This window comes from Spermophilus citellus (assembly GCF_964194105.1).
Source record: "Spermophilus citellus genome assembly, chromosome: 1".
In the NCBI taxonomy this organism is placed as follows: Eukaryota; Metazoa; Chordata; class Mammalia; order Rodentia; family Sciuridae; genus Spermophilus; species Spermophilus citellus.
The window spans coordinates 38,861,170-38,887,383 of NC_138182.1; the positions used below are offsets into that span (position 1 = coordinate 38,861,170).

Below are 26,214 nucleotides of genomic sequence, written 5' to 3' on the forward strand. Positions count from 1 at the left end.
GATCGCGGGAGCCTAAGAATTCAAGACCAGTCTGGCAATACAGCGAGACCCCATCTTTAAAAAAAAAAAAAACAGAACAGAACAGAAAAAAAAAAAAAAAAACTCATGCAAGAAACCGCGACAGTGCAGAGGGACAGCCTCACCGGTCAACGTTAGGGGTGGGCGTGAAGCCGCCCAAGGGGGGTAAGAAAACCACCCGGTGCGCAGGCGCACACCGCCTCCCGCCCGCCCGCCACGCCCTCTTCCATCCATTCACGCCCTAACTCCGCCCACCTCCCCGGCCCAACCCGCCTATCCTCCACTCCTTCCAGGCCCGGCTAGCATCAGCCTGCGCTGCGCCTCCCGGCCAGGGGCGTCGCTGTGCCAGCTTCTGCGCCCCACACGCCGCTTGCGCTCGGGCGGGGACAGAAGGCGGGGCGGCACGGTGAGGGGCGGTGTCGCCGCGGTATAGGGGCGGTGGCGGCGACGGAGCGGTGGTCCCTGCGCGATGGCCGCTTCGGTTTTGTGCTGCCTGCGATGCTGCAGAGACGGCGGGACGGGCCACATCCCTCTGAAGGAGATGCCGGCTGTGCAGCTGGACACGCAGCACATGGGTAAGGGCCCTCGCTTTCCCATACCCAACGGCCCCAGGCTGGGGGCGGCTGGCGGGAGGTAAGGCGGGGGTCAGAGGGACCACGCGTCGCCCAGCCTTCCGACCCCGCCTCGCCCGGCTTCGCTGCCGCGGCACCCTCTCTCTAGTCTCGCGGAGTTCGCCCGTCGCTGGCCGGGCTGTGTTCAAGGCTGCGCAGCCTTCCCTGGCTGGCGTCGGGAGTGGGTGTGTTGACCTGCTCCTTGAGTTGCCTCCTGCTGAGGTGTCAGGTGTCCCCTGGCGAGGGGGAGCGGAGGCGCTCTCACAGCGTTCGCGTGTGGCGCGCCTCTCAGGACTCGCACACTTTCGGAATGCATTAGGGTCTTCTGCCCTGACAATCGGTTGTTTCACTTTAGCCCCATCACGTATAGGATGAAGCTTGGGGTTTTTTGGAAGTAATTCCACCCTCACCTCCCAAAGTCAAAACAAGGCAGATTGCAGAAGCCTGAAGTCGCACCTCAGGTCAGAACACGCTATTTCGACTAAAAGCTCCCGTTGCTAGATTCTCCCTTAGTCACTGTTGGAAGCACTGTAATTTTATCTAACTGGCGTCATCCAAAAAGGTTAGGCTATTGCAAAATAAATCAGCACTTTGCTCCATCGCTTCAGTGTTTTTTCCCCCCGCCAGTAAGTTCTCATCTAACATTTTTCCTCTCCCCTACGTAGCCTCTTTTACCACCTACTACTCCATATAGTCTAGAATATATGGTTCAAGCAAGAGAGATTTCCCAATATGATGATTTTAGTTAAGATACTAAAATCAATGCTGCCCAGCTCCCCCTTTAAGCTACAATAATATGAATTATTTTAGTCTAAATATACTTCTGCCCTTTCAATTTTTCCTGTCTCATGTGTAAAGTACATTGTACAACAAAGACAAATAATGAAGACAGTTCTTAATATGTATAACACAACTCTATTGCTCAGATTCTTTATAATTCTGGAACCGGTTTCCATTATATTTCGATAGCACATACTATATGTGATAATTGTTTACTACCTTGTATGATGGTATTTACAGAGCTTTCAGTTCTTAGATCTTTCACATGTAGTACAGAACCTCATTATATAAATAAATATCTGTTATTTATCAATGTATTTATAGACAGTGGATATTCAGATCCTGTCTGAAAACATTTCCATTTCACTTATTGATTTACTGAAGTGATGTTTATTTTATGACAAGTGGCAGACATTGTTTTAACTGTTGGGGATACAGTAAAGGGCAACCATATATTGCTTCTGGAACTTAAAGCAGCCTTAGCGCTTCTTCCTTTCTCTACTGTCAGACTTTTGAATCTCAGCAGTGTACTCTAGAACATTCCTTTTTTTCTGGCCTATGTCTTATGTAGGAGAAACAGGTTATACTCATTCCACTGTTTGCCTTCCCCAATGCTGCTCAGCCCTTTTAAGCTACAAATATAGTAGAGTGATCCCATCATCAGATTTTCTATGTGCATGGAAGTTTTTTCTTTACCTGTCTTTAGTAAATTCAAGTTCTCTAATCCCAAAGAAGCCTGATTTGAGAACTTGAAAAAAATGAGAGTTTCAAGCACATTTTGATCCTCATTTGAAAATATGAGCCAATATGCATGTATTTGGATATGTTATATAGATAACCTAAAGAATGTGATGGCTAACCACCCCCCGCAAGTGGGGTCACATTTTGTTGCCCAGGCTGATCTGGGCTCAAGTGATCCTCCCACCTCAGCCTCCCTCATGCCACTCACTGCCTGGCTTTGATTTTTTTTTAAATAGTCTATTACATATCATATCTAAATGATACCTCCTTTAGAGTAGTCACTTATTTTGATGATGTTCCTCTTTTGGAATTTCTGTGGCATAGTTTTTGTGAATGTCTTCTTTGATGCCTTATTTGCTGCTTTTAATCATGACTGACTTTTTAGAAATCAATGTCTCCAATGGCTACTACTTGTAAGGGAATGTTACATGCTTGGTAAATTTCTAATGTTTCTAAAACATACTCTGTGGCCGTATTTCTTTGATATTCTGGACTTAACTTTCCAAAACTACACATATCACATAGATCCAAATACAGAATATCTTTTTACTTAGTAAGGAGAAATGGAATAAGCTTAAAATGATCCCCAGTGACTCACAAATAGCCCAGAATGTTCTCTGAACATACTCATTTTTCTGTATAAAACATCTCAGTGCCTAACAGAATGCTGTGGAGATAAAAATTATTTTTTAAATATGTATTTTTCTTATTTGTAGGTGGACACAGTACTTTTATTTCATTTTTATGTGGTGCTGGGGATTGAACCCAGTGCCTCACACATGCCAGGCAAGCGATCTACCACTGAACCACAGCCCCAGCCCAGAAAAAATAATATTGAAATAAGAGAATACCATGTTTAGAGTTGTTTCTGTGATTTCAACCCTGAGAGCAGACTATATTATTTTATTTAGTTTTGTTTTGGTACCAGAGATTGAACCCAAGGGCACTTAATCACTGAACTGCTTTTATTTTTTTTAATTTTTATTTTATTTTTTTATTTTGAGAGAGGAATCTTGCTAAGTTGATAGAGCCTCCCTTAGTTGCTGAGGCTGGTTTCAAACCTAGGATCTTCTGCCTTAATCTCCCAAACTGCTGGAATTACAGGCATGCACCACCAACACCTGGCAGACTATATTGTTTCGAAAGTCTTGTATTTCTATTAACTTAGCAAGGATGAAATCCAAGACAATAAGTTATCTATTATAGAAGCTGGTTATTAAAAGGTTTTAGTATTGTGGGAGAACCACAGACCACTCACTGCCAGTTAAGAAAAAGAATTTACCATTTGTTTGTATAATCTTTGGAAATATGTTTTATAAGGATGCTTTCAGTTTCGGGTAGTGAAAAAAAAAACAACTCAGAATTGTTTAAATAGTGAAGGAAATTTATTAGTACTTGTAATTGAAAAGTACAAAGGGAGCCCTGGCTTCAGGAAAGACTCAACGCTACCAACAACTTGGTTTCTTTTCATTTCTTTCCTCTGTCTTCTGTTATTCCTGAAGACTAACTTCCAAGAACCCTTGAAGCAGCTGCCTGGGCTGTAGGCTTCTTCATTCAGATATAAAAAGAATGAGAGTGACTTTTTTTGTTTTGTTTTTGAGGTAATGGGGTTTGACCCTGGGGGGCACTCTACCACTGAGCTATATCTCCAGTTCTTTTACTTTTTATTTTGAGACCAGGGTCTCCCTAAGTTGCTGTGGCTAGCCTTGAACTTGTGATCCATCTGCTTCAGCCTCCAGAGTAGCTGGGGCCTGGGTGAATAAAAGTGTCTTTATTTCCATGCTTCTCTGCAAAAATCCTCACACTTAGTCTCTAATTGTTTTTCGTTATATCACATGACCACTCTTGATTTATCACTGTAACCACGAAATTTGGATTTTACTGATTGACTTAACCTAGATCAAATGCTGTACCCTGAAGTCAGAGATTGAATCATCTTCCTTGGAATTGTTTGATCCCAGGGGGAAGTATATCCAGAAAGGGAAAGCAGATGCTACATGTCCTCTACAAAGTGCTTACTTAGCACAGCTTATTTATTCATTCATTGAACAAATTTGCTGAGCGTCCACTAGATGCCAAACACTGCAGGGTCTTTGCCATCAGGGAGAATGCTCTCCAGTTGCAACTACAGAGGTATGTAGAATAGCCAGGTGCGGTGGTACACTCCTGTAATCCCAATGACTTGGGAAGCAGAAGCAGGAGGATACCGAGTTCAAAGCCAGCCTCAACAACTTAGCAAGGCCCTAAGAAGCTTAGCAAGGCCCTGTCTCAAAAATAAAAGGTGAAAAGGGCTGGGGATGTGGCTCAATGGTTGAGCACCCCTGGGTTCTATCCCTGGTACCAAAAAAGAAAAAGTATGTAGGGTAGCCAGATACAAATTATTTATGATTCTTTCTCAAAATTTGGTTTTAACATTTTTAATTATAAAATAATAGATGTTAATGTATGTTTAATAATCATGATAGAATCTAAGTGTTAACCTTAAGAGAGAGAATGATAGAATCTAATTTTTTTTTGCATTTCTCTTATGTGTTTATGCCAAATAGTTTTTTCTTTAAATATGAATTCAGCCTTCTAAAACTGTTCGGTAGTTTTATTTAACACTTCTGGATGAATCTCACACAGTTCTGATATCTAGATATGCTTTGTTTTATGCACTTTTTGCCAGTGAGATGGCAATATTGGCCACAGGCTTTGGGACTCACATCCCTTTGTATTAAAGGATATTTATTACATGTTAGACTTAAGTTGTCTCTTAATTTTCTTTGATATACATGCTTTCCTAAACCAAGGTTTGGAAACAAATCCGTAGTGGAGTCACATATGAGGATGGCATTTTTCTTTCTCTCATCTATAAATATTATCTGAGCTGAAACTAAAATTTTCAGTGAGAAGAAAGAGTGTTTACTGATGTTAAAACCTGTTTACATATAGCCATGTGATGGACAGTAGCTAGCTAAACAAACCTTTTAAGATCCTAAAAGTGGGGGCGGGAAATCCTAAAAGGGACATTTTTCAGTGTCAGCTGTTTCAATATAGATATGTGTTCCTTTCCATATTCTGTGTACTCTTCAATGCTTACTTGACTGATGCATTAGTATAGTGTCTTGTTCTTAGTAGACATTCCATTGGTATTAGTAGATTTAATTCACCTGGATAGAATCAATTAAAAATTGCACTAATTTACTAAGCCTTCTTGTGTTTATGTCTTTAAAAGATTTATGAAATTATCCAATTTCTTTATTGGCTAAAAACTAAATGAGTTAGTCTATTTCTTCCTTACAAGTATTTTAAATATTCAGCATAATACAAAGTTATTATAGTTTATTTGAAACAACTTAATTAACTAAGACTTATAGCTACAAATGAATATTATATAGAAATGTTCTCTATATAATAAAACAGTGAATTAAGTATTTTAAACAGTGAATTAAGTACTTAAAGTTATTGATCAGTATTCCTGTATTTCAAAGTACTTATAACATCCCTATTTTTTGTGAACTAAGTGTTAGAAGTGAATGAATTAACCTTAGTTGTTGAATATGAAAATATAAAACTTTATATAGTGTCTGCATTTTTTGTTTAGGAACAGATGTTGTCATTGTAAAAAATGGAAGAAGAATATGTGGAACAGGAGGTTGTTTAGCCAGTGCACCTTTACATCAAAACAAAAGCTACTTTGAATTCAAAATCCAGTCTACAGGTTAGTATAATGGCACTTTATTATTTCAGGTCTTAATTGTTCTAAATATTAAGAAAAATTTTAAATATATGAAAAAGATTCAGGAGGTAATAAAAAAAGATTCCAAACTCTTTCTTAGAATACCTGAATCTTCCACTTGTCATTGTGTGATCCTGGTTAAATTAGTCAATTTTGTTAAATTAGATTCTGTTTTCTCTTCTATAAAATGGGGATTATAGGAGCTGTCTTTTTCCCTCCCTCACAGAAAGTGAGAAAAAAGTATGAAAGTGTCTTAAAGACGGAATATGCTGAGTAAATATAAGATAATAGCATTATTTAGAGGTTTTAAATTCACCATTTTATTTACTCAGGCATATTATAGGACTGTATAATAGGAGAAAATAATTTCTCTATTACTCAACTCCTTGAATAATATAATAATATAAAATAATACAGAATATCCTTCTGGGGCTTCCTTCCTTCCTTCCTTCCTTCCTTCCTTCCTTCCTTCCTTCCTTCCTTCCATTTTTAGACAAGGTCTTGCTATATTGCTGAGGTTGGCCTAAAACTTATAATCCTCCAGCCCTAGACCTCCAGGTAGCTGGGATTACAGGTGTGTACCATCTTGCCTGTCTTGTTTTCTATATTAGTTTTTATTTTTTTAATATTTTTTAGTTATCAATGGACCTTTATTTTATGTTTTTATTTGCAGTGCTGAGAATTGAACCCAGGGCTTCACACATGCTAAGCAAGCACTCTACCACTAAGCTACAACCCCAGCCCTTCTATATTAGTTTTAAATAGTGATTTTTCTTAAAGGACTATATAAATCTGAATCTGTCATTTGTTAGCTCACTGGCTGCAAAATATTCCTGGTTACTATAATGTTCTCAAGTATAACATATTTGTTTCTCAAGAAAACTGAATAGCTTGAGCCTTAAATCTAATAAAAATTTTTATGTGGATTTTCTGTAAAGGATCTCATCCCTAATGATATCCCTAGGATAAATGGATTGTTGGAGTTTGTAGCATTGATCCTATGTTGAAAGCTTGAGGCAATTGTGCACAGTTTGAGGCTTTTTGTTTTGTTTTGTTCTATTTAATTTGTTATTGTTTTGGTACCAGGGATTTAACCCAGGAGACACACCCCAATTCTCTTTATTTTTTATTTTGAGACAGAGTCTCACTAAGTTACTTAGGGCCTTGACAAGCTTCTAAGGATGACCTCGAACTTGTGATCCTCCTACTTCAGGCTCCTGAGCCCCTGGGATTATAGGCATGTACCACCAAACCTAGCTGTGCACAGTTCTTTAGGAGTAAGGAGACTGTAGAACCCTGTCTGCAAGTGTTATCCTGTGAATTTAGTATTGTCACCTCCTGTTACTCTCATAACAGTCTTACTTTGGAGGACAAAGTATATGGTCATATTATTTCAAAGGCCAAAATGGTGAAGTTTAGACATGCAAGTTTCTGATGGTCTCACTCAATCCAAAAAAATTAATATATTGAGAACATGGTCTTATTATTTTTTTTAGTTGTAGTTGGACACAATACCTTTATTTTATTTGTTTTCTTTTTGGGGGGGGCCGGGTACCAGGGATAGGACTCAGGAGCACTTGACCACCAAGCCACATCCCCAGCCCTATTTTGTATTTTATTAGAGACAGGGTCTCACTGCGTTGTTTAGCACCTCTCTAAATTGCTGAGGCTGGTTTTGAACTCGCCATCCTCCTGCCTCAGCCTTCTGAGCTGCTGGGATTACAGGCATGTGCCACCGCACCTGGCTTATTTATTTATTTTTATGTGGCATTGAGGATTGAACCCAGCACCTCGAATGTGCTAGGCAACTGCTGGGCCACAACCACAGCCCCAAGAGAACATGGTCTTTAAACCTTCTTCCATGTATAGAATTTCTCCTGACTTATAAAAAATGAGATGGAAGCAGTTTGAGATAAAAATATAAGTATTCTGTTTGGCCTGTTAAAAGGAAAGCTGCTGTTTGAAAAGTAAGCTTAGACCAAAAGGTTTTAATTCACTGACTTCAACTTTTAATAAGAAAATAATTTTATACCTTATCATTGATTTTTCTTCTCTCCATTATATTGTTAACAATATACATTTTTTGTCACTTTTTATAGACGCAAAAACTGAAGACAGTAATCTTTCACTGAGAGGTAATCTTGAAAGAACTCCAGACCACTTAAATTCAATGTGTATTTGTATAAATTCAAAACTCAGGGCTTTGTGCATGCTAGGGAAGTGCTTTACCACTGAGCTATACTCCAAGCCCTGTAGCATTTAAAAAAAATTTTTTAAGAGAAGAATAATGGGGGCTGGGATTGTGACTCAGGGAGAGCGCTTGCCTTGCATGCGTGAGGAACTGGGTTCAATCCTCAGCCCCACATAAAAATAAAATAAATATTGTGTCCACCTATAACTAAAAAAATAAATATTTTAAAAAAGAGAAGAATAATGACAATAGCTGGCATTTTTTTTTATACATAATACCCCCCCACACACTTTTTTTTAATACTTAACTATTTTGGTTGGTTTATTGGATCTTATCTTTTCCTAACTCTATAAAGTGGTACTTTTAGACTCCACAGTTCACAGATGAGGAATCAGCCATTAATTAATTTGCTCAATATAACATAGCTAGGTCAAGATATGAACTTTAGCAGTACAGTGCTTATCTCCTAGGCTGCATCTTATCTGTAGAAAACATACACTTTGCAAACTACTTTTAAAAGATTTTTTTTAAAGATTCAAAGAAAAGAGTTTAGTGATAATGTGATACTTCTTAATAAAAAACAGTTTATGCTCCCTTTTAAAATAACTCTTTTATATTTTCATTCTTCCGATTTGGGGGGCATTTAAACCATTGTATTTTTAGGAATATGGGGTATTGGTGTTGCAACTCAGAAGGTTAACCTGAATCAGATTCCCCTTGGCCGAGATGTGCACAGTCTGGTGATGAGAAATGATGGAGCCCTATACCACAACAATGAAGAGAAAAACAGGCTGCCAGCAAACAGCCTTCCACAGGAGGGAGACGTGGTGGTGAGTCTTCTAGTAGCTAGAGCTGCTATCCCCTGTAAATTGTTACACTTGAGCTGCTTTGAGTAGATAACAGTTTTGCCTGGGAGTTTGTAGTTTGGATTCCAAAGCCTGGGTTTGAATCTAATGAGGTGGAATAGTTTCCAGAGAGAGCACTTGGTGTAGATGCCACTGCCTTACCTCATTACCTTCTTCCTTCTAGAGATGCCACTGGCCGGGGGCATCAGAGGGAGTCCTTGCTTCCTCTCAAGTAGATTACTGACAGATTGGCTGCTGAGCACTATTTCCTACTTCTAGAAGTCACATCAGAGAAAACTTGGCCTCAATTTGAAACATTTGCTGACCTTGTATTAGAAAATAGTAGATATTTTTGAGAATGGAAATACTTAATTTGTTATTGAACATCTGTTTGAAATTTACAGCATTTTTAAATTAGAAGTGGCTGTCTTCATTAAACTTAATCTAATTAAACCTCCTCCACATTCAGAAATCTTCAGAGAACTATACTGAAAATCCTAAGACTTAATTGTAGAAAAGGTTTTTTTTAGAAGAGTCACGTTATAAGAATTCTTTATTTTCTTTCCCAAAGGGACTTATTTTACTCTTTACCAAAGCAACTTGTTAAAAATGCAACCCAAAGACCTCATCTTTTTTCCTAGACACTTCTTCTCAACTCATGTTAGCCTAGAACTCTGTCTCTAGAGTCCAAGCCAAGTTAGCTGTTGATTGAGAACAGAGTCCTAGAGTCTCATTTAAGCAACATACCCTTGTACACAGAACCTTGGGTTCCTGGTTCTAATTATCAAGGTGAAAGGAATATGAATAATGAAGTAAAGTTTCTCCTAATAAGATGACCCAGAAAAGACAAATGCAGGTTATTGAATTAAAGAAATATACAGGATTTTAGAAAGACTAAAAGAAAAGTGTGGGATTTTTTTTTTTTTCAGTATTTTTGCAGTACTATAGATTGAACCCAGGGGTTTGTGCATGTGAGGTAATCATTCTACCATTCAGCCACATTCCTAGCCCTAAAATTTTCAATTGTGGTCTAATATTCTCTAATGCAACTTAAAAAAATATGAAAAATTGGGTTTTTAATTGTTTGAAGTTTTTTTTTCTAAGTTGAAGAAAAGGAGACAAAAGTCATAACCTGTTTTAAAACCTGTCTTTCCCTGTTCTGTTTTTTTTAAATAGTTTGTTTATATTCATAGATCATTGCCAGATGTGTATAATATGGAACATCCTTGTTTAAATGGTTATTTCATAAAAGAAAAAATCTTTGGAGTTAAGGCTGTCAACTTATTTACACTAAAAGATGAAATTCAAACATAAGAGTAATCAGTAACAAATGTTTTTCTTTGTTAATATGCTGAACTTCTGTGTGTTACTCTTGCCTTCATATCTTATCTCATTCATGATGACTGATATCACAGATTGAAAGATCTAAGAATGTCATTTTTAGCCTGTCAGCATTATTAAATTACACTTTAAATTTCCATACCCATTCTAATAAAAGAAGAACTAAAAAATAAGAAATATATGCGGGGCTGGAGCTGTGGTTCAGGGGTAGAGCACTTGCCTGGCATGTGTGAGGCCCTGGGTTCAATCCTCAGCACCACATATAAAAAAATAAAATAAAAGATCCATTGACAACTAAAAAAATATCTTTAAAAAAAAGAAATATATGCAAGGCAAAAAGTAAAATATTATTCATATGTGTGTGTGTGTGTGTGTGTGTGTGTGTTCAAACCCTTGAGAAGAAATTTTGCCAAATTGTTGACAGTTGGCAAAAAGTAGAAAGAATTATAAGACAGGAAAAACATTCTCATGTGCTTTTAGTATCATCATGGCAGAATCAAACCCAGTATCTAGATTACATAAAAGAACAGATTAAGTTAGAAAATACTTGAATTAAACTTTGCCTTAAAATGAAGCAAAGGCAATCTATATACTCTTCATCTTTCTCAATGTTTTTTAATTTTTAATAAATCATTGTTTATTCCTAGCTTTGATCAAATTTGAGGAGAAACTTGTATAGCACTTAACACAATGGCTTTTCTGGGCCTTTGCTATCTTATCTAGAAAGGGAAAAAGTTAAGACTTAATCTGTTAGATCTGTTTCTACCTCTAAAAACCTTTTAAAGTGATATAACTTATCCACATTCAGAAGTCCTTGAAGTAGTTTGCTTCTTGGTTTGCAATGATTTATCAATTGAAAAAATCTCTGTTGTCTGTTCTTACTTCTTCAGAGGAAAGATCTCTTTTTGTCATTAGTTAGTAACTACAGGTTGAGTATCCCTCATCTGAACTGCGTGGGACCAGAAGTGTTTCTGATTTCAGGTTTTGGTCGATACTGGAATATTTGTATATACATAATTAGGTATCTTGGGAATGAGGTCCAAGTCTAAACACGAAATGCATAGCCTAAAAGTAATTTATACAATATTTTTAGCGTGCCTGTGTTTTTTGACTACGACCCATTGTAGAAAGTCAGGTGTGGAATTTTTCCCTTGTGCTATCATTATCAACCCTCAAAAAGTTTCAGATAGAGATGCCCAACCTATATTGTATAAAGATGTAAAGAGAGGCAGTGTGGCATGGTGATTTAAAAGCAAGTATTTGAAACCAGCCTGACTAAATTTAAATCTCAGCTCTGCCATTCCTAGCTGTGCAAGCTTAACCTTTCTGTTCTTTAGCTACCACATTGATAAAATCGGACTAATAATATCTATCTTGTTGTGAGGATTAAGTGAGTACATATGAAGTACCTAGGCTATCTTAAGTGTTCTGTAGCATTTTAATAATAATAATTATTATTACTAATTGTGCTCTTTTCCCACCATCAGTAATGTATACAAGTAATATACTTTTGGGCTAGAGCTGTAGCTCTGTGGCAGCTCTAGGCAGAACATTTGCCTAGCATGTGTGAGGCACAGGTTCAATCTTTAGCATCACATAAAATAAATAAATGAACAAATACAATAAAGGCATGCTGTCCATCTACAGCTACAAGAAAATTTTAAAATAAAGTAATATACTTTTATTCCATTATTTGTTTTGAAGCCGTGTGTGTGTGTGTGTGTGTGTGTGTGTGTGTGTAATATTTAGTTATACATGGATACAATACTCTTATTTATTTATTTATATGTGTTGCTGAGGATTGAACCCAGTGCCTCACAGATGGTAGGCAAGCACTGTACTACTGAACTATAACCCCAGCGCTATTTTAAATCTTTTGAGCTACTATTTTTTTTTTTTTTTTTGTGATGCTACCAATCTTATTTAATTACAAAAACTAGTTTTACCTTAGTAATACACTGGACATTTTTTAGACCAGGGTAGATTTCTTCTTGGAAATAAAGTTATATAAGACATTTCTTCACAACTTGAAAACACTAACAGGTAATAGGACCTAATAATGAAAACCTCGAGTTTTCCTCCCTTAAGATCAAATTCTACAGAGAACAGTGGTTTCTGTTGTTGTTGTTGTTGTTTCTTTTTTCCTTGGTGCAATTCTAGGGATTGAACCCAGGGATATTCTGCCATTGAGTTATACCCACAGCCCTTTTTAAAATTATATTTTGAGTCCAGTTCTCAACAAATTGCTGAGGTTGGCCTCTAATTTGCTATCCTCCTACCTCAGCCTCCTGAATAGCTGAGATTACAGGCATGCACCCAGCAAAGAACAGTGTTTCATTTATGAGTTTAAAAAGTCTTTGCAGGACATGGAGGCATATGCCTGTAATCCCAGCTGCTTGGGAGGCTGAGACAGGAGGATTGCAAGTTCAAAGCCAGCCTCAGCAACAGCAAAGTGTTTAGCAACTAAGTGAGACCCTGTCTCTAAATAAAATACAAAATAGGATTGGGGATGGCTCAGTGGTTGAGTGCCCCAGAGTTCAATCCCCAATACTCCCCCCACCAAAAAAAAAAAAAGTCTGTTTATGGCATGCAGCACTTACATCACGTATGTCACTTTGTTTTCAAAGTAAAAAAAACCAGATTATACAAATAATAATATTAGGATTTAAGCTACACTGTCAATTCTGGGGATCTTACTTGGCCTTTTTCCCTACACAATCTCTACTGATTTTTATAGTTCAGTTTAAGTGGAGTTCTAACAGATTGTAAACCCTTAATGGAAACTATAGTGACCCTATGCTTGGGTTTTTGTTTATTTTCTTGCTTTCATGATTCCTAATACTTATGGGGCTTTTTTATTTTTTCCTTCCTTCATAGGGTATTACATATGACCATGTAGAATTAAATGTATATTTGAATGGAAAAAACATGCATTGTCCTGCATCAGGTATACGAGGGACAGTGTATCCAGTTGTTTATGGTAAGCTAAAATATTTCTCATATTATTAGATGTATGTTAACTTTTGTTTGGCATTCATACTAATTTTATAACAATCATTCATAAGTTCGGACAAGTTATTAATAAGGACTTTTTTACATAGAATACATGCTCTTAGATTTCCTCTTTGCAGAATGAAGAATATTTTTCCCCACTTTAAAAAAAAAAAACTCTCGCTGGGGCTGGGGCTCAGTGGTAGACACTTGCCTGGCATAGTGTGAGACACTGGGTTTAATTCTCAGCACCACATATAAATAAATAAAATAAACAACTAAAAAATTTAAAAAAAAACAACTTTCTAGGGGCTGGGGTTATGGCTTAACGGTAGAGCTCTCGCCTCGCACGTGCAAGGTCCTGGGTTCCATCCTCAGAACCACATATGAATAAATAAAATAAAGTTTTTAAAAAGCCTCTTTTTTTTAAAAAAAAAAAAAGACCTTTCTAAATACAATGATTATAGTTAAGTACGCAATAACCATATTATCTTTTCATCATGTATCCTTTTCCAAAAAGCTCTGGTGAATTTATAAAGCTTTTTCTGCCAGTTACTAAGAAGAATTTAATAACTTGAAATTGTAATTATAAAGAATATTTTAGAACTAGATATGGGACTTTTATGTAGAATGAGCATTTATTACCTTTATAAAATCACCTAAATGTTAACACTCTTCTGAAAGAAATGGTGACCTAGACTAGTTTCTTATTGATTGTTTTGCTTTTAATAACTGTAGGTGTATAAGTGCCAACATTTGTGTGCAGGTATGTCCTTCCAAGAATTGGGTTACTTAAGAAATGACTCTGTACTACTTAATTACTTTAAATTTTTTTTATAGAAAATTTCAAACATGTACAGAAGTAAAGAGGCTAGTATGATGAACCTCGTATACTGATCCTCCAGCTTCAAACAATTACCACTTGTGCCAGTAGACTTTCATCTACCCCCACTCTTTTCCAATTCTTTTCCTTCCCTCCTTAGATTATTTTGAGGCATATACCAGACATTTTATCATTTTGTTCATAAATATTTTGCATTTATCTCTAAAAACCAAGTTGTCTCTCTTTTTTTAGAAAAAAAACCAACCATAGTGGCTTTATCACTCATTTCTGCTTTACTCTAAATCAATAAGCATATGATTTTCTAACTTTTAGTAAGTTTAAAATGTTTTATTATTTAATTACTTTAAAGTTCTTAGATTTGGGTTATAATAAAAATTACCTTTTAGGGGATAGTTTACTATAAAGATAGTAATGTTAGTGATGACAGACTATTATGTCACAGAAATGTACAATAACAAATACAAATATTTGATAATATAATAATCAAAGCTTGTGATTTACTTTTAAAAAAATTTTTTTATACTTGTAGATGGACAGAATGCCTTTATTTTATTTGTTTATTTTTATGTGGTGCTGAGGATCGAACCCAGTGCCTCACACATGCTAGGCAAGTGCTCTGCCACTGAACGTGTTACACCCCCAGCCTGTGATTTACTTTTTTTTTTAATATTTATTTTTTAGTTGTAATTGGACACAATATATTTATTTTTATATGGTGCTGGGGATCGAACCCAGGGCCTCGCCCATGCTAGGTGAGTGCTCTACCACTGAGCCACAACCCCAGCCCTATGATTTACTCTGTAGTTAAGGTTTTAGTCTTCTTTTCTCCTAAAAATTACTTTTCAGTGATTTTTGCCTTCTGTGTCTTTGCATGTAAAAGTGCTTTTAAATTTAATTTCTGTTAATGTTTTTGCATAGTGGGAAACCCTGTAATTCCTTTATTTACTTAATAGGTGGAAATGTAGCGTACCAAATAAAATTATTCTAAAGTACTTCTTTCATTCAGCATTTTTTGGGAGCGTGGGTGCCTGGTATTGGACTCAGAGGCATTTGACTACGGAGTTACATCCCCAGCCCTATTTTATTTAGAGACAAGGTCTCACTGAGACCTTACTTCACCATTGCTGAGGCTGGCTTTGAACTTGCCATCTTCCTGCCTCAGCCTCCCAAGCCACTGGGGTTTCAGGCATGTGCCACCATGCCCAGCTTATTCAGCATTATTTTTAATGAAGCAAAGTTAAAAGATCACAAACTATATGTAGTGAAGTGCATTTTCAATTTGAATTTGATAAACTCAAATCCAACTTAATTCCCTTTCCCTTTGCCTTCCATCTCCTCCCATTCCTAGAACAATCCAGCCATTCTTTCTGTTCTTAAATTCAGCCTTTGTAAGAAAAAACTGCATAACATTGAAGAAGTGTTATTCAAAGTCAGGACTTCCAGTCTAATTTAAGCTCTTAATAGTTTTGGCAATTCTTTTACATCTCTGTGTATTTGAGACCATTACTGCGTTTCTAGAATTCCCTACCCATCTTCATAGATGCTCTTGCCTTCTACTTATAAAGAAACAGATTATTAGTCTTAAACTCCAGCTTTCCTCCCTTCCCTTCTGAAGTTTTTGGGGATGACTCTAATCTTGCTTTATTTCCATCCATTTCAAAGGAAATGGTTCCTTTCACATGGAAAATGAGGTCTAGATTTCAAACTCACCAACTCTAGGACTTCAGTTTTTTTGTCTACATTATATGTCATCTAGTTTTCTCCTGTGCTTATAAACATTCTGAGTCTTTCCCATCTCAGAGGTCCTCCCTTGAACTTGAATCCCTCGCAAGCCCTGTGTTCACCTTTTTCTGAGTAGCCACACTTCTTGTAGAATGGCCTAAACCCAGTAACTTTATTGTTATCATTCATTTCCTCTGCAACCCTGCCTGGCTGTCATTACCACCACTTCATTGAAACCAACCTTATTAAAATCACTGGTGATTTCATGAACGTCAATTCTAGTACTTTTTTCTGTGTTTATTTTCTGAACTATAAAATATATAGTAATGTTCATTAAACATATTTATGCAGTTTAACAAAAACTGTGAACACTCAACATTATTACCACTTAGATCAAGAAACACAGAACATTTTCAGCACCCAGTATACATCCCCTACCACAGCTGCATTCCTCATTAGTACCAATTATGTGCTTATTTTGCTTCTCATGATATTTTGCTTCGTTTCATCATCATCATAAGATAACGTACATGTTCATCCCAAAAGTTTCCTCCTGCCCCTGTCATTCTTCCTACTCACCTCTCCCTACTCTCTCCCCGACTTTACCCCAACCATACCCTAACCAGGCAACTATGGAGCTTCTCTCTGTCATTACAGATTAGCTTGCTTTTTTTTAAGTAGTATATAAGCAGAGTCATACAGTTTGTACTCTTTCTCTGTCTGGTTTCTTTTTTTTTTCTTTAGTATAATTAAGATTCATCCATATTTTAGCATGTATCATTGATTCATTCATTTTTACTGCCAAGTGATATAGATCATTGTGTGAATGTATTAAAATTTGTTTATCTCTTCACCAGTTAGTAGATATTAGGGCTGTTTCCAGTTTTGGACCATTTCAAATAAAGTTGATATAAACATTCATATTTATGCCTTTGTATGAATATACACATTGATTTCTCTTGAGTAGATACTTATAAGAAGCCAGACACAGTGATACATGCCTGTAATCCCAGTGACTCAGGAAGCTGAGGCAGGAGGATTACAAGTTGGAAGCCAGCCTGAGCAACTTTGCAAGATCTTGTCTCAAAATAAAATAAAGAGTGCTAGGGGGATAGCACAGTGATAGAGTGCCCTTGGGTTAAATCCCTTGTACCACAAAAAACAAAACAAACAAAAACATGTAGAAGAAGCTAAATAAGACCTGTAGTCTAGTTCACAGTAGTATATCAGTGTCAGTTTCCTGGGGATATTGTAGTATAAGAATTAATGATGTTACCACTGGGGCAAGCTGAATGAAGGATACATGAGACTCCTTATAGTATATTTGCAAATTCCCACGAATCCATAATTTTTTCCAAAAAGCCATTATATTATAAAATAATACATCTTAATTATATAAAATTGAGAAAATACCAAAAATATTTGAAATACCCATATTCACACCATCTGGAGGTTTTTGTTTTTAAGAAACAGGGTTTTGCTTTGTTGTCCAGGCTGCGCTCAAACTCCGGGGCTTAAGATCCTCTTTCCCCCAGCCTCCTTAATAGCTGAGACCACAGGCATGTGCCACTGCAGTTGGCATGAAATAATTATTAATAATGTTTTGATGTATACCCTTCCAGTGTTTTTGATAGATTTTGCTTTTTGTTTGAGTGTTTTTACTAAATACTAATAGATTTTGTAGCCTGGACAACAGAAAGGTTTATTCTTCTTTCCTGTTATGATATTAAGAAAACAATTTATTTTATTTTTATTTTTAACTTTTTTGTGGTGCTGGTGATGGAACCCAGGGCCTCATGCCTGCTAAGCAGGTGTTCCCACTGAGCTACATCCCTAGTCCAAAAACAGTAGATTTTGTAATTATGCATTCATTCCAAAGGTGTTTACTTCTAATTTATTTTCTTTCTTTTTCTATCTTCTAGTTGATGACAGTGCAATTTTGGATTGCCAGTTCAGTGAATTTTATCATACTCCTCCACCCGGTTTTGAGAAAATATTATTTGAACAGCAGATCTTCTGAATGTATTATTTTTGAAACTTGTATTTCTGCACTGTTACAAGTGTTTACCATTTAATAAAGCTTTATCTGACCTGTAGATGAAATTATATTCTTAAAAATTTGCTTGTTAATATTATCTAAAGAAGCATTGTATTCAATATGCCACCCAGAGTGTTGAGTTAAAATAATTATGCTTTGTGCTATAAAAATCAGCATTTGGGGCAGTTTATTAATTCTTATTTAAATAAATATATCTATGAGTTTTATTAACAGTATTAATGGTAATAGGTGTATAAATATTTAAAAAAGAATCTTTCTTATATAAAGTGTTTTGATAGAGATAGAGAGTTGGGTGATTTTTTTGTCATTCTGAAATTTAGATCTCACTAATTATTTTAAATCTGAAGCCCAGTAATTTTGTGTCTCCTTGACTTTTTTATATACCTTATAACAAAATAACAAATTTATATTATTGGCAACTTCATTTTTTTTATCTATTTATGGTATTAATGTACCACTTATAACTTAAATTGCTTATTGTTATATCACTATTTTTGATTTGCTTTGTAAAAGAAGTTAAAAATTTTAGCACTTGTCAGAGTATTTTGCTGAAGACCACCATGCTATGTCACTTCAGAGTAAGTGTGTTGATTAATGATGTAGTGTGCACTGGCAGACATTTAGAGTAAGAATAGTATGCTGCTTTAAATTTAAATGAGATTATTCTCTTAAGGACTTTATTTAAATGTTTTCTGTAATGAATAATAGTAGTAATTAAGGAATATTCAGTTCTATATTAAATAAATTTATACTGTTTTGTTAATTGTACAATAAATTCACTTCTCCCTTATTTTAGAAGTTCAGAAACAAGTGATTCTTCTCCATGACCTTGAGCCTTTGCCTAGGTTTCATTGAGAGTCATGGCCACTTTCCCTTTTTTCAAATGAGCATGCTGAAGATTTATATATTTCACTCCTTTAATGAACAAGAAGCAGTACAATATACTGTATTAGAAGAACATGGACATTAGAACTGGGTGGACATCTGAGTTGTAGTTTTGCTCCTAATGTCATTATCTTCTCAGGAGGTGAGTTCCTCAGTGCCTCCATACCCCAAGATTCTCCACTTAAAGGAAAGGAAAATTATACCCACATGCTAAGATCCTACAACTAGTCAGTTAATAAGATTATATATGTAAAATGTCTTACTCATCATAGGCACTGAATAAATGTAGTTTCTTCCTCATTGTGAAGCAGTGGTTTTCATGGTGTGCCTCAGGCCAGTAGCCATGGCATCATCTGGGAATTTGTTAAAATAATGGATACTCTGAGATCTTAGCCCAGACCCCAAATCAGAAACTGCTAGGTATGGCAGCCAGAAATCTGTGTTTTAACAAGCACTCAGATAGATCTGATAACACTCTTTAAGGTTTGAAGACCACTGAAGAGACAATTTTTTGGTTGGGGGGTCGTTATTGGGGATTGAACTCAGGTGCACTCGACCACTGAGATACATCCCCAGCCCTATTTTGTATTTAGAAACAGGGTCTCACTGAGTTGCTTAGTGCCTCACTTTTGCTGAGGCTGGCTTTGAACTCTGGATTCTCCTGCCTCAGCCTTTCGAGCTGCTGGGATTACAGGCATATACCACTGCGCCTGGCAGGAGACCATTCTTTGAAAAGGATTGCCTGCTGAAATTTTTCTACACACTTGGGACAGGCTATTTTTGCCCCAAAAGCTAGAGAATCCTGCACAATGCTTATTTGTTTATTTGGTAGACAAAAAAAAAAAAGTGACAATGTGCTTTGAAAATATAGATATACATAAACCTCACCTTTTACCTCTGAAGATAAATAGAATTGAACTAGCTGGGTGCAGTGGCACAGGATCACAAGTTCAAGGCAAGCCTTAGTAATTTAGCTAGGCCCTGAGCAACTTAGTAAGATCCTGAGCAATTTAGTAAGACCCAGTCTCAAACAATTAAGGGCTCTGAGGTTAAGTACCCCTGGGTTCAATCCCTAGTACCAAGAAGGGGGGGAAAAAAAAGAATTGAACTAGCTATGTGTTATTTATGCATTTTCATCAGACTTTCACAGTAATTTTAGTTCATGAAGAACAGGGTTACAAAAGAAGCAACGATATGAAGAGAGATCCTACAGAGTGGGAGAATATCTTTGCCACATGTACATCAGCTAGAGCACTAATCTCCAGGATATATAAAGAACTCAAAAATTAACACCAAAGAAACAAACAACCAAATCAATAAATGAGCTAAGGAACCGAACACACATTTCTCAGAAGAAGATATACAAGTGATCAACAAATATATGAAAAAATGTTCAACATCTCTAGTAATTAGAGAAATGCAAATCAAAACTACTGTAAGATTTCGTCTCACTTCAGTCAAATTGGCCGTTATCAAGAATACAAGCAATGAGGGGCTGGGGATGTGGCTCAAGTGGTAGCGCGCTCGCCTGGCTTGCATGCGGCCTGGGTTTGATCCTCAGCACTACATACAAACAAGGATGTTGTGTCCGCCGAGAACTAAATATAAATATTAAAATTCTCTCTCTTTAAAAAAAAAAAAGAATACAAGCAATGAGTGTTGATGAGGATGTGTGGGAAGACATTGCTGGTGGGACTGCAAATTGGTGCAACCACTTTAGAAATCACTATAGAGATTCCTCAGAAAACTTGGATTGAAACCACCATTTGACCCAGTTATCCCTCTCCTCTGTATATACCCAAAGGATTTAAAATCAGCATACTGTAGTGACACAGCCACATCAATGTTTATAACAGCTCAATTCACAATAGCTAAACTGGAAACAACCTAGATGCCCATCAATAGATGAATGGATAAAGAACCTGGTATATATTCACAATGGAAAATTACTCAGCATTAAAATAACAAAATTTCGGCATTTGCAGGTAAATGGATGGAGTTGAAGACTACCATGCTAAGCCAAGTAAGCCAGTCCCAAAAAACCAAAGGCCAAATGTTTGCTCTGGTTAGTGGATGCTGATGCATAATGCGGGCAGGGCATGGGGAGAATGCAGGAACTTTGGATTGGGCATAGGGGAAGGTGGAAAGGGAATGGGTCATGGGGCAGGAAAGATGGTGGAATGAGATATCATTACCCTAGGTACATACATGTTTGTACAAATGGTGTGATCCTACATCGTGTACAACCAGAGAATTGAAATGTTGTGTTCTATTTGTGTATGATTAATTGAAATGTGTTCTGCTGTCATCTATAAGTACGTAGGCCAAAAAAAAACAGACGGGAAAGTGAACTATGATGACTACTGTTTGCTGTCTTTGTAGTGTTAGGGTTATCTACCTCTTTTTTTAGGCAATCTCTTTTATCATCACATTATTTTATACAGGCATAGTGCTAAAAATGATACATGAGTTATGTCCATGGTAACAGTTTGATGAAATTTAGATGTGTTTTTAACCTGTAGGTACCAAATTCTCTTAAGAAAATTATGCTCTTCCTTCCAAAACTCTTAACCTTAGTCTGATCATGAGGAAAACATCAGACATATCCCGAAAGGGGATCATCCTACAAAATATTTAACAGTGTGCTTCCAAACTGTCATGGTCATCAAAAACAAGGAAAGAGAAACTGCCACACCCCAGAGGAACCTAATGGAACATTATACATCAATGTAATGTGTCCTAGATAGGATTCTGGATATTAGGTTAAATATTTATATATATATATATATATATATATATATATATATATATATATACACACACACACACACACACACACACACACACACATATATGGATAAACCATGGCTTTTGTTAATTAATGTATCAATTTCATTCATTCATTATAACAAAAGTTGTTTACTAATGTAAGATGATCATCATAGGAGAAACTGGGAGAGGACAGAAGTGGAAACACTAAAATCTCAATGTTTCTTTAAATCCGAACTTTTTAAAAATCATGTCTTTTTAAAAGTACATTGAGCTGGGAAAATTTTTAAACACAGCCTTTAGTTAGGCTAATAGGATGATGCCAGTACAGTATTTACCCATAACTCACATGGTAGCTATGTATAAACATAGGTAGAACATAAAGCATTCTTGTTTTTGTGGGGAGGGGAAGAGACTGTACCAGGGGTTGAACTCATGGGCACTCGACCACTAAGCCACATCCCCAGCCCTATTTTGTGTTTTATTTAGAGTTGGTCTCACTAAGTTGCTTAGTGCCATTCTTGAATTTTAACGCACAAACACTTGGATTTATTCCTGGCTAAAGAAACTGTGTCCATTGTCTTGATTCTGAATATTTAATAGTCCATTTGTCCCCATTAGGTAACTTTTCCCAATCACTGGAAATTAATCAACGACTTATCTTCCATGTTACTTCAATGATTTAAACAATGCAAGTGATATGCAGTGTTAAATATATGAGACAATAAAAAATATGAATTATCAGTTTGCATGTTAACTAGAAAAAGAATTTATTTGGCTTTTGTGGGCAGCCAGTCTGAATGATTTTGCATTCTCCTTCCCTGAGCAGAGAGCTCTGACCTGCACTACATCTCTTAGTGACTTGGACATTGCCCCAGTCCTGGAAGTTTGAGGACGTGTCTTCAGACGTAGGCGTGTCACCCCATGGATTGAGTTACACTCACCTGTTCCTTTGTGATATTACCCTTTTGCCCTGTTTGGCATAGAATGTTCCATGGAAATGCCCTTTGTGTGTCCCCTTCTCTTGCTCTGCCTTTGGGTGTGGCCTTTCTAGATGTCAATCAACCTGCTGACAGCAGACATCATGAAGCTAGACTCAGCCCCCTGAAACCTGACCCCTTGCCTCATTTTAATGGCTTCTCCTCAATAAAAGGGTTCTACACCTTCTTGCTCTCTTTCTGCGGATCCTTAAGGTCAGAGGAACCATCACAGGACCCCAAAGAAAAAGGTATCTCTGTCTCTTATGTGGTTATTTTGTGCAGCCCAGTTCTCCTGGAGTGACGCCGAGTGTTTTAGTTGTGTTCCTCACGACAGGCTTTCAGTTGCCTTTGGATCACCAGATAATATTGAAATATATTTTCAACTTGGATTAGAGACTATTAAGAATAGTATAAAATAAGATTATAATTTGAAATTAAGGCTTTCCTAAATCACTAACAAAAACAGACAAATGTGTATTTTTGCCCACATTTCTTTATTTTGTTTACTTCTTACCGTAAGTCTACATACAAATGTAAGTCTAGCCAGGCGTGGTGGTGCACTCCTATAATCCCAGTAACTCAGGAGGATGAGGCAGAAGGATTGGGAGTTCAAAGCCAGCTTCAGCAACAGTGAGGTGCTAAGCAACTCAGTGAAACTCTGTCTCTAAATAAAATGCAGGATAGGGCTGGGGATGTGCCCCCAGATTTAATCCCTGGTACCAAAAAATAAAAAATAAAATCCAGAGGTAAAATAACTGGTACCTAATTATTAAATAGTATAAATATAGAAAAATGTTAAATATAATTAGCAATTAAAATGAATCCTACATCATCTATCCAAGAGTTTTATAGAAATTTAAAGGAAAAATTTCCCCATTGTTAGATAGAATGTGTAATCTATTGTTACATAGAAATCATTACAATGTAGTCATTCAAAAATTAAATTGATTGTGTGTTCTGCTTCATAAATATTTAAACAAGATAGCCTATCCTCAAGGAACTTTGCTAATTATGCTTTATTCATACTATGACTACAGTATCCAAGTTATATTAAGAGAAAATGCAAGTCATTAAAACACTTGTATGTATAATCTGATCCATTAAAAAAACTAAATCCTCATGCATAGGAAAAAGTATGAAGTAATGTTCAGCAAAATATCATATCTTGGGAATAAGTACTAGAAACCAGTGCTTTTACTATCTAATAATTTTTTAATATTTATTTTTAACTGGACACAATATTTATTTTTTAGATGGACACAATATCTTTATTTTATATTTATGTGATGCTGAGAATTGAACCCATTGCCTCACACATGTTAGGCGAGCGCTCTACCTCTGAGCCACAACCCCAGCCCTCTAATAATTTTTTAAAACAAAATAACAGCAAAAGTAGTAGAAGGCAAGAAATAATTAAAATCAGAGCTGAAATTAATGAAATAGAAACAAAAGAAACAATTGAAAAAAATGATAAAACTAAAAGTTGGTTCTTTGAAAAAATAAATAAGATCGACAGACCCTTAGCCATGCTAACGAAGAGAAGAAGAGAGAGAACTCAAATTACTAGCATACAGGATGAAAAAGGCAATATCACAACAGACACTTCAGAAATACAGAAGATAATCAGAAATTATTTTGAATCCTTATACTCCAATAAAATAGAAGATAGTGAAGGCATCGATAAATTTCTTAAATCATATGATCTGCCCAGATTGAGACAGGAGGATATAGACAACCTAAACAGACCAAAATCAATTGAGGAAATAGAAGAAACCATCAAAAGATTACCAACTAAGAAAAGCCCAGGACTGGATGGGTATACAGCAGAGTTTTACAAAACCTTTAAAGAGGAACTAATACCAATACTTTTCAAGCTATTTCAGGAAATAGAAAAAGAGGGAGAACTTCCAAATTCATTCTACGAGGCCAACATCACACTGATTCCTAAACCAGACAAAGATACTTCAAAGAAAGAAAACTACAGACCAATATCTCTAATGAACCTAGATGCAAAAATCCTCAATAAAATTCTGGCGAATCGGATTCAAAAACATATCAAAAAAATTGTACACCATGATCAAGTAGGATTCATCCCTGGGATGCAAGGCTGGTACAATATACGGAAATCAATAAATGTTATTCACCACATCAATAGACTTAAAAATAAGGACCATATGATCATCTCGATAGATGCGGAAAAAGCATTCGACAAAGTACAGCATCCCTTTTTGTTCAAAACTCTCGAAAAAATAGGGATAACAGGAACATACCTCAACATTGTAAAAGCAATCTACGCTAAGCCCCAGGCTAGCATCATTCTGAATGAAAAAAATTGAAGGCATTCCCTCTAAGATCTGGTACAAGACAGGGATGCCCTCTATCACCACTTCTATTCAATTTAGTTCTCGAAGTACTAGCCAGAGCAATTAGACAGACGAAAGAAATTAAAGGCATAAAAATAGGAAAAGAAGAACTTAAACTATCACTATTTGCAGATGACATGATTCTATACCTAGCAGACCCAAAAGGGTCTACAAAGAAACTATTAGAGCTAATAAATGAATTCAGCAAAGTGGCAGGATATAAAATCAACACGCATAAATCAAAGGCATTCCTATATATCAGCGACAAACCCTCTGAAATGGAAATGAGGACAACCACTCCATTTACAATATCCTCAAAAATAATAAAATACTTGGGAATCAACCTAACAAAAGAGGTAAAAGACTTATACAATGAAAACTACAGAACCCTAAAGAGAGAAATTGAAGATCTTAGAAGATGGAAAAATATACCCTGTTCATGGATAGGCAGAACATCATCAAAATGGCGATATTACCAAAAGTTCTCTATAGGTTTAATGCAATGCCAATCAAAATCCCAATGGCATTTCTTGTAGAAATAGAGAAAGCAATCATGAAATTCATATGGAAAAATAAAAGACCCAGAATAGCAAAAACAATGCTAAGCAGGAAGTGTGAATCAGGTGGTATAGCGATACCAGATTTCAAACTATACTACAGAGCAATAGTAACAAAAACAGCATGGTATTGGTACCAAAACAGGTGGGTGGACCAATGGTACAGAATAGAGGACACAGAAACCAACCCACAAAACTACAACTTTCTTATATTTGATAAAGGGGCTAAATGCATGCAATGGAGGAAGGATAGCATCTTCAACAAATGGTGCTGGGAAAACTGGAAATCCATATGCAACAAAATGAAACTGAATCCCTTTCTCTCGCCATGCACAAAAGTTAACTCAAAATGGATCAAGGAGCTTGATATCAAACCAGAGACAAGGCATCTGATAGAAGAAAAAGTTGGCTACGACCTACACACTGTGGGGTCAGGCTCCAAATTTCTCAATAGGACACCCATAGCACAAGAATTAATATCTAGAATCAACAAATGGGACTTGCTCAAACTAAAAAGTTTTTTCTCAGCAAAAGAAACAATAAGAGAGGTAAATAGGGAGCCTACATCATGGGAACAAATCTTTACTCCTCACACTTCAGATAGAGCCCTAATATCCAGAGTATATAAAGAACTCAAAAAATTAGTAAGATAACAAATAACCCAATCAACAAATGGGCCAAGGAACTAAACAGACACTTCTCAGAGGAGGATGTACAATCAATCAACAAGTACATGAAAAAATGCTCACCATCGCTAGCAGTCAGAGAAATGCAAATCAAAACCACCCTAAGATAT

General features: G+C 36.4%; 1 protein-coding gene across 2 annotated transcripts; it reads left to right on the forward strand.

Annotated features, from left to right (window-relative positions):
- Positions 1 to 387: 387 nt before the first annotated feature.
- Positions 388 to 19,050, forward strand: SPRYD7 (SPRY domain containing 7). 2 transcript variants are annotated; one of them, XM_081284003.1, is made up of 5 exons: positions 388 to 593; positions 5,737 to 5,853; positions 8,726 to 8,892; positions 13,126 to 13,228; positions 17,728 to 19,050. In XM_081284003.1, the coding sequence occupies exons 1-5, from the start codon at positions 488 to 490 to the stop codon at positions 17,823 to 17,825; spliced, it is 591 nt and encodes a 196-aa protein (XP_081140129.1). In that variant the 5' UTR covers positions 388 to 487; the 3' UTR covers positions 17,826 to 19,050. The 2 variants fall into 2 exon arrangements, with proteins under 2 accessions (XP_081140129.1, XP_081140130.1); XM_081284004.1 differs by lacking the exon at positions 13,126 to 13,228.
- The last annotated feature ends 7,164 nt before the right edge of the window (positions 19,051 to 26,214 follow it).

Bases quoted from the DNA above. Each gene is read 5' to 3' on its own strand.
- SPRYD7 (XM_081284003.1), top strand. From the start codon at position 488: ATGGCCGCTTCGGTTTTGTGCTGCCTGCGATGCTGCAGAGACGGCGGG. The intron at 8,893-13,125 runs GTGAGTCTTCTA...CTTCCTTCATAG, and splicing joins CACAGGAGGGAGACGTGGTG to GGTATTACATATGACCATGT. The intron at 13,229-17,727 runs GTAAGCTAAAAT...TCTATCTTCTAG, and splicing joins AGTGTATCCAGTTGTTTATG to TTGATGACAGTGCAATTTTG.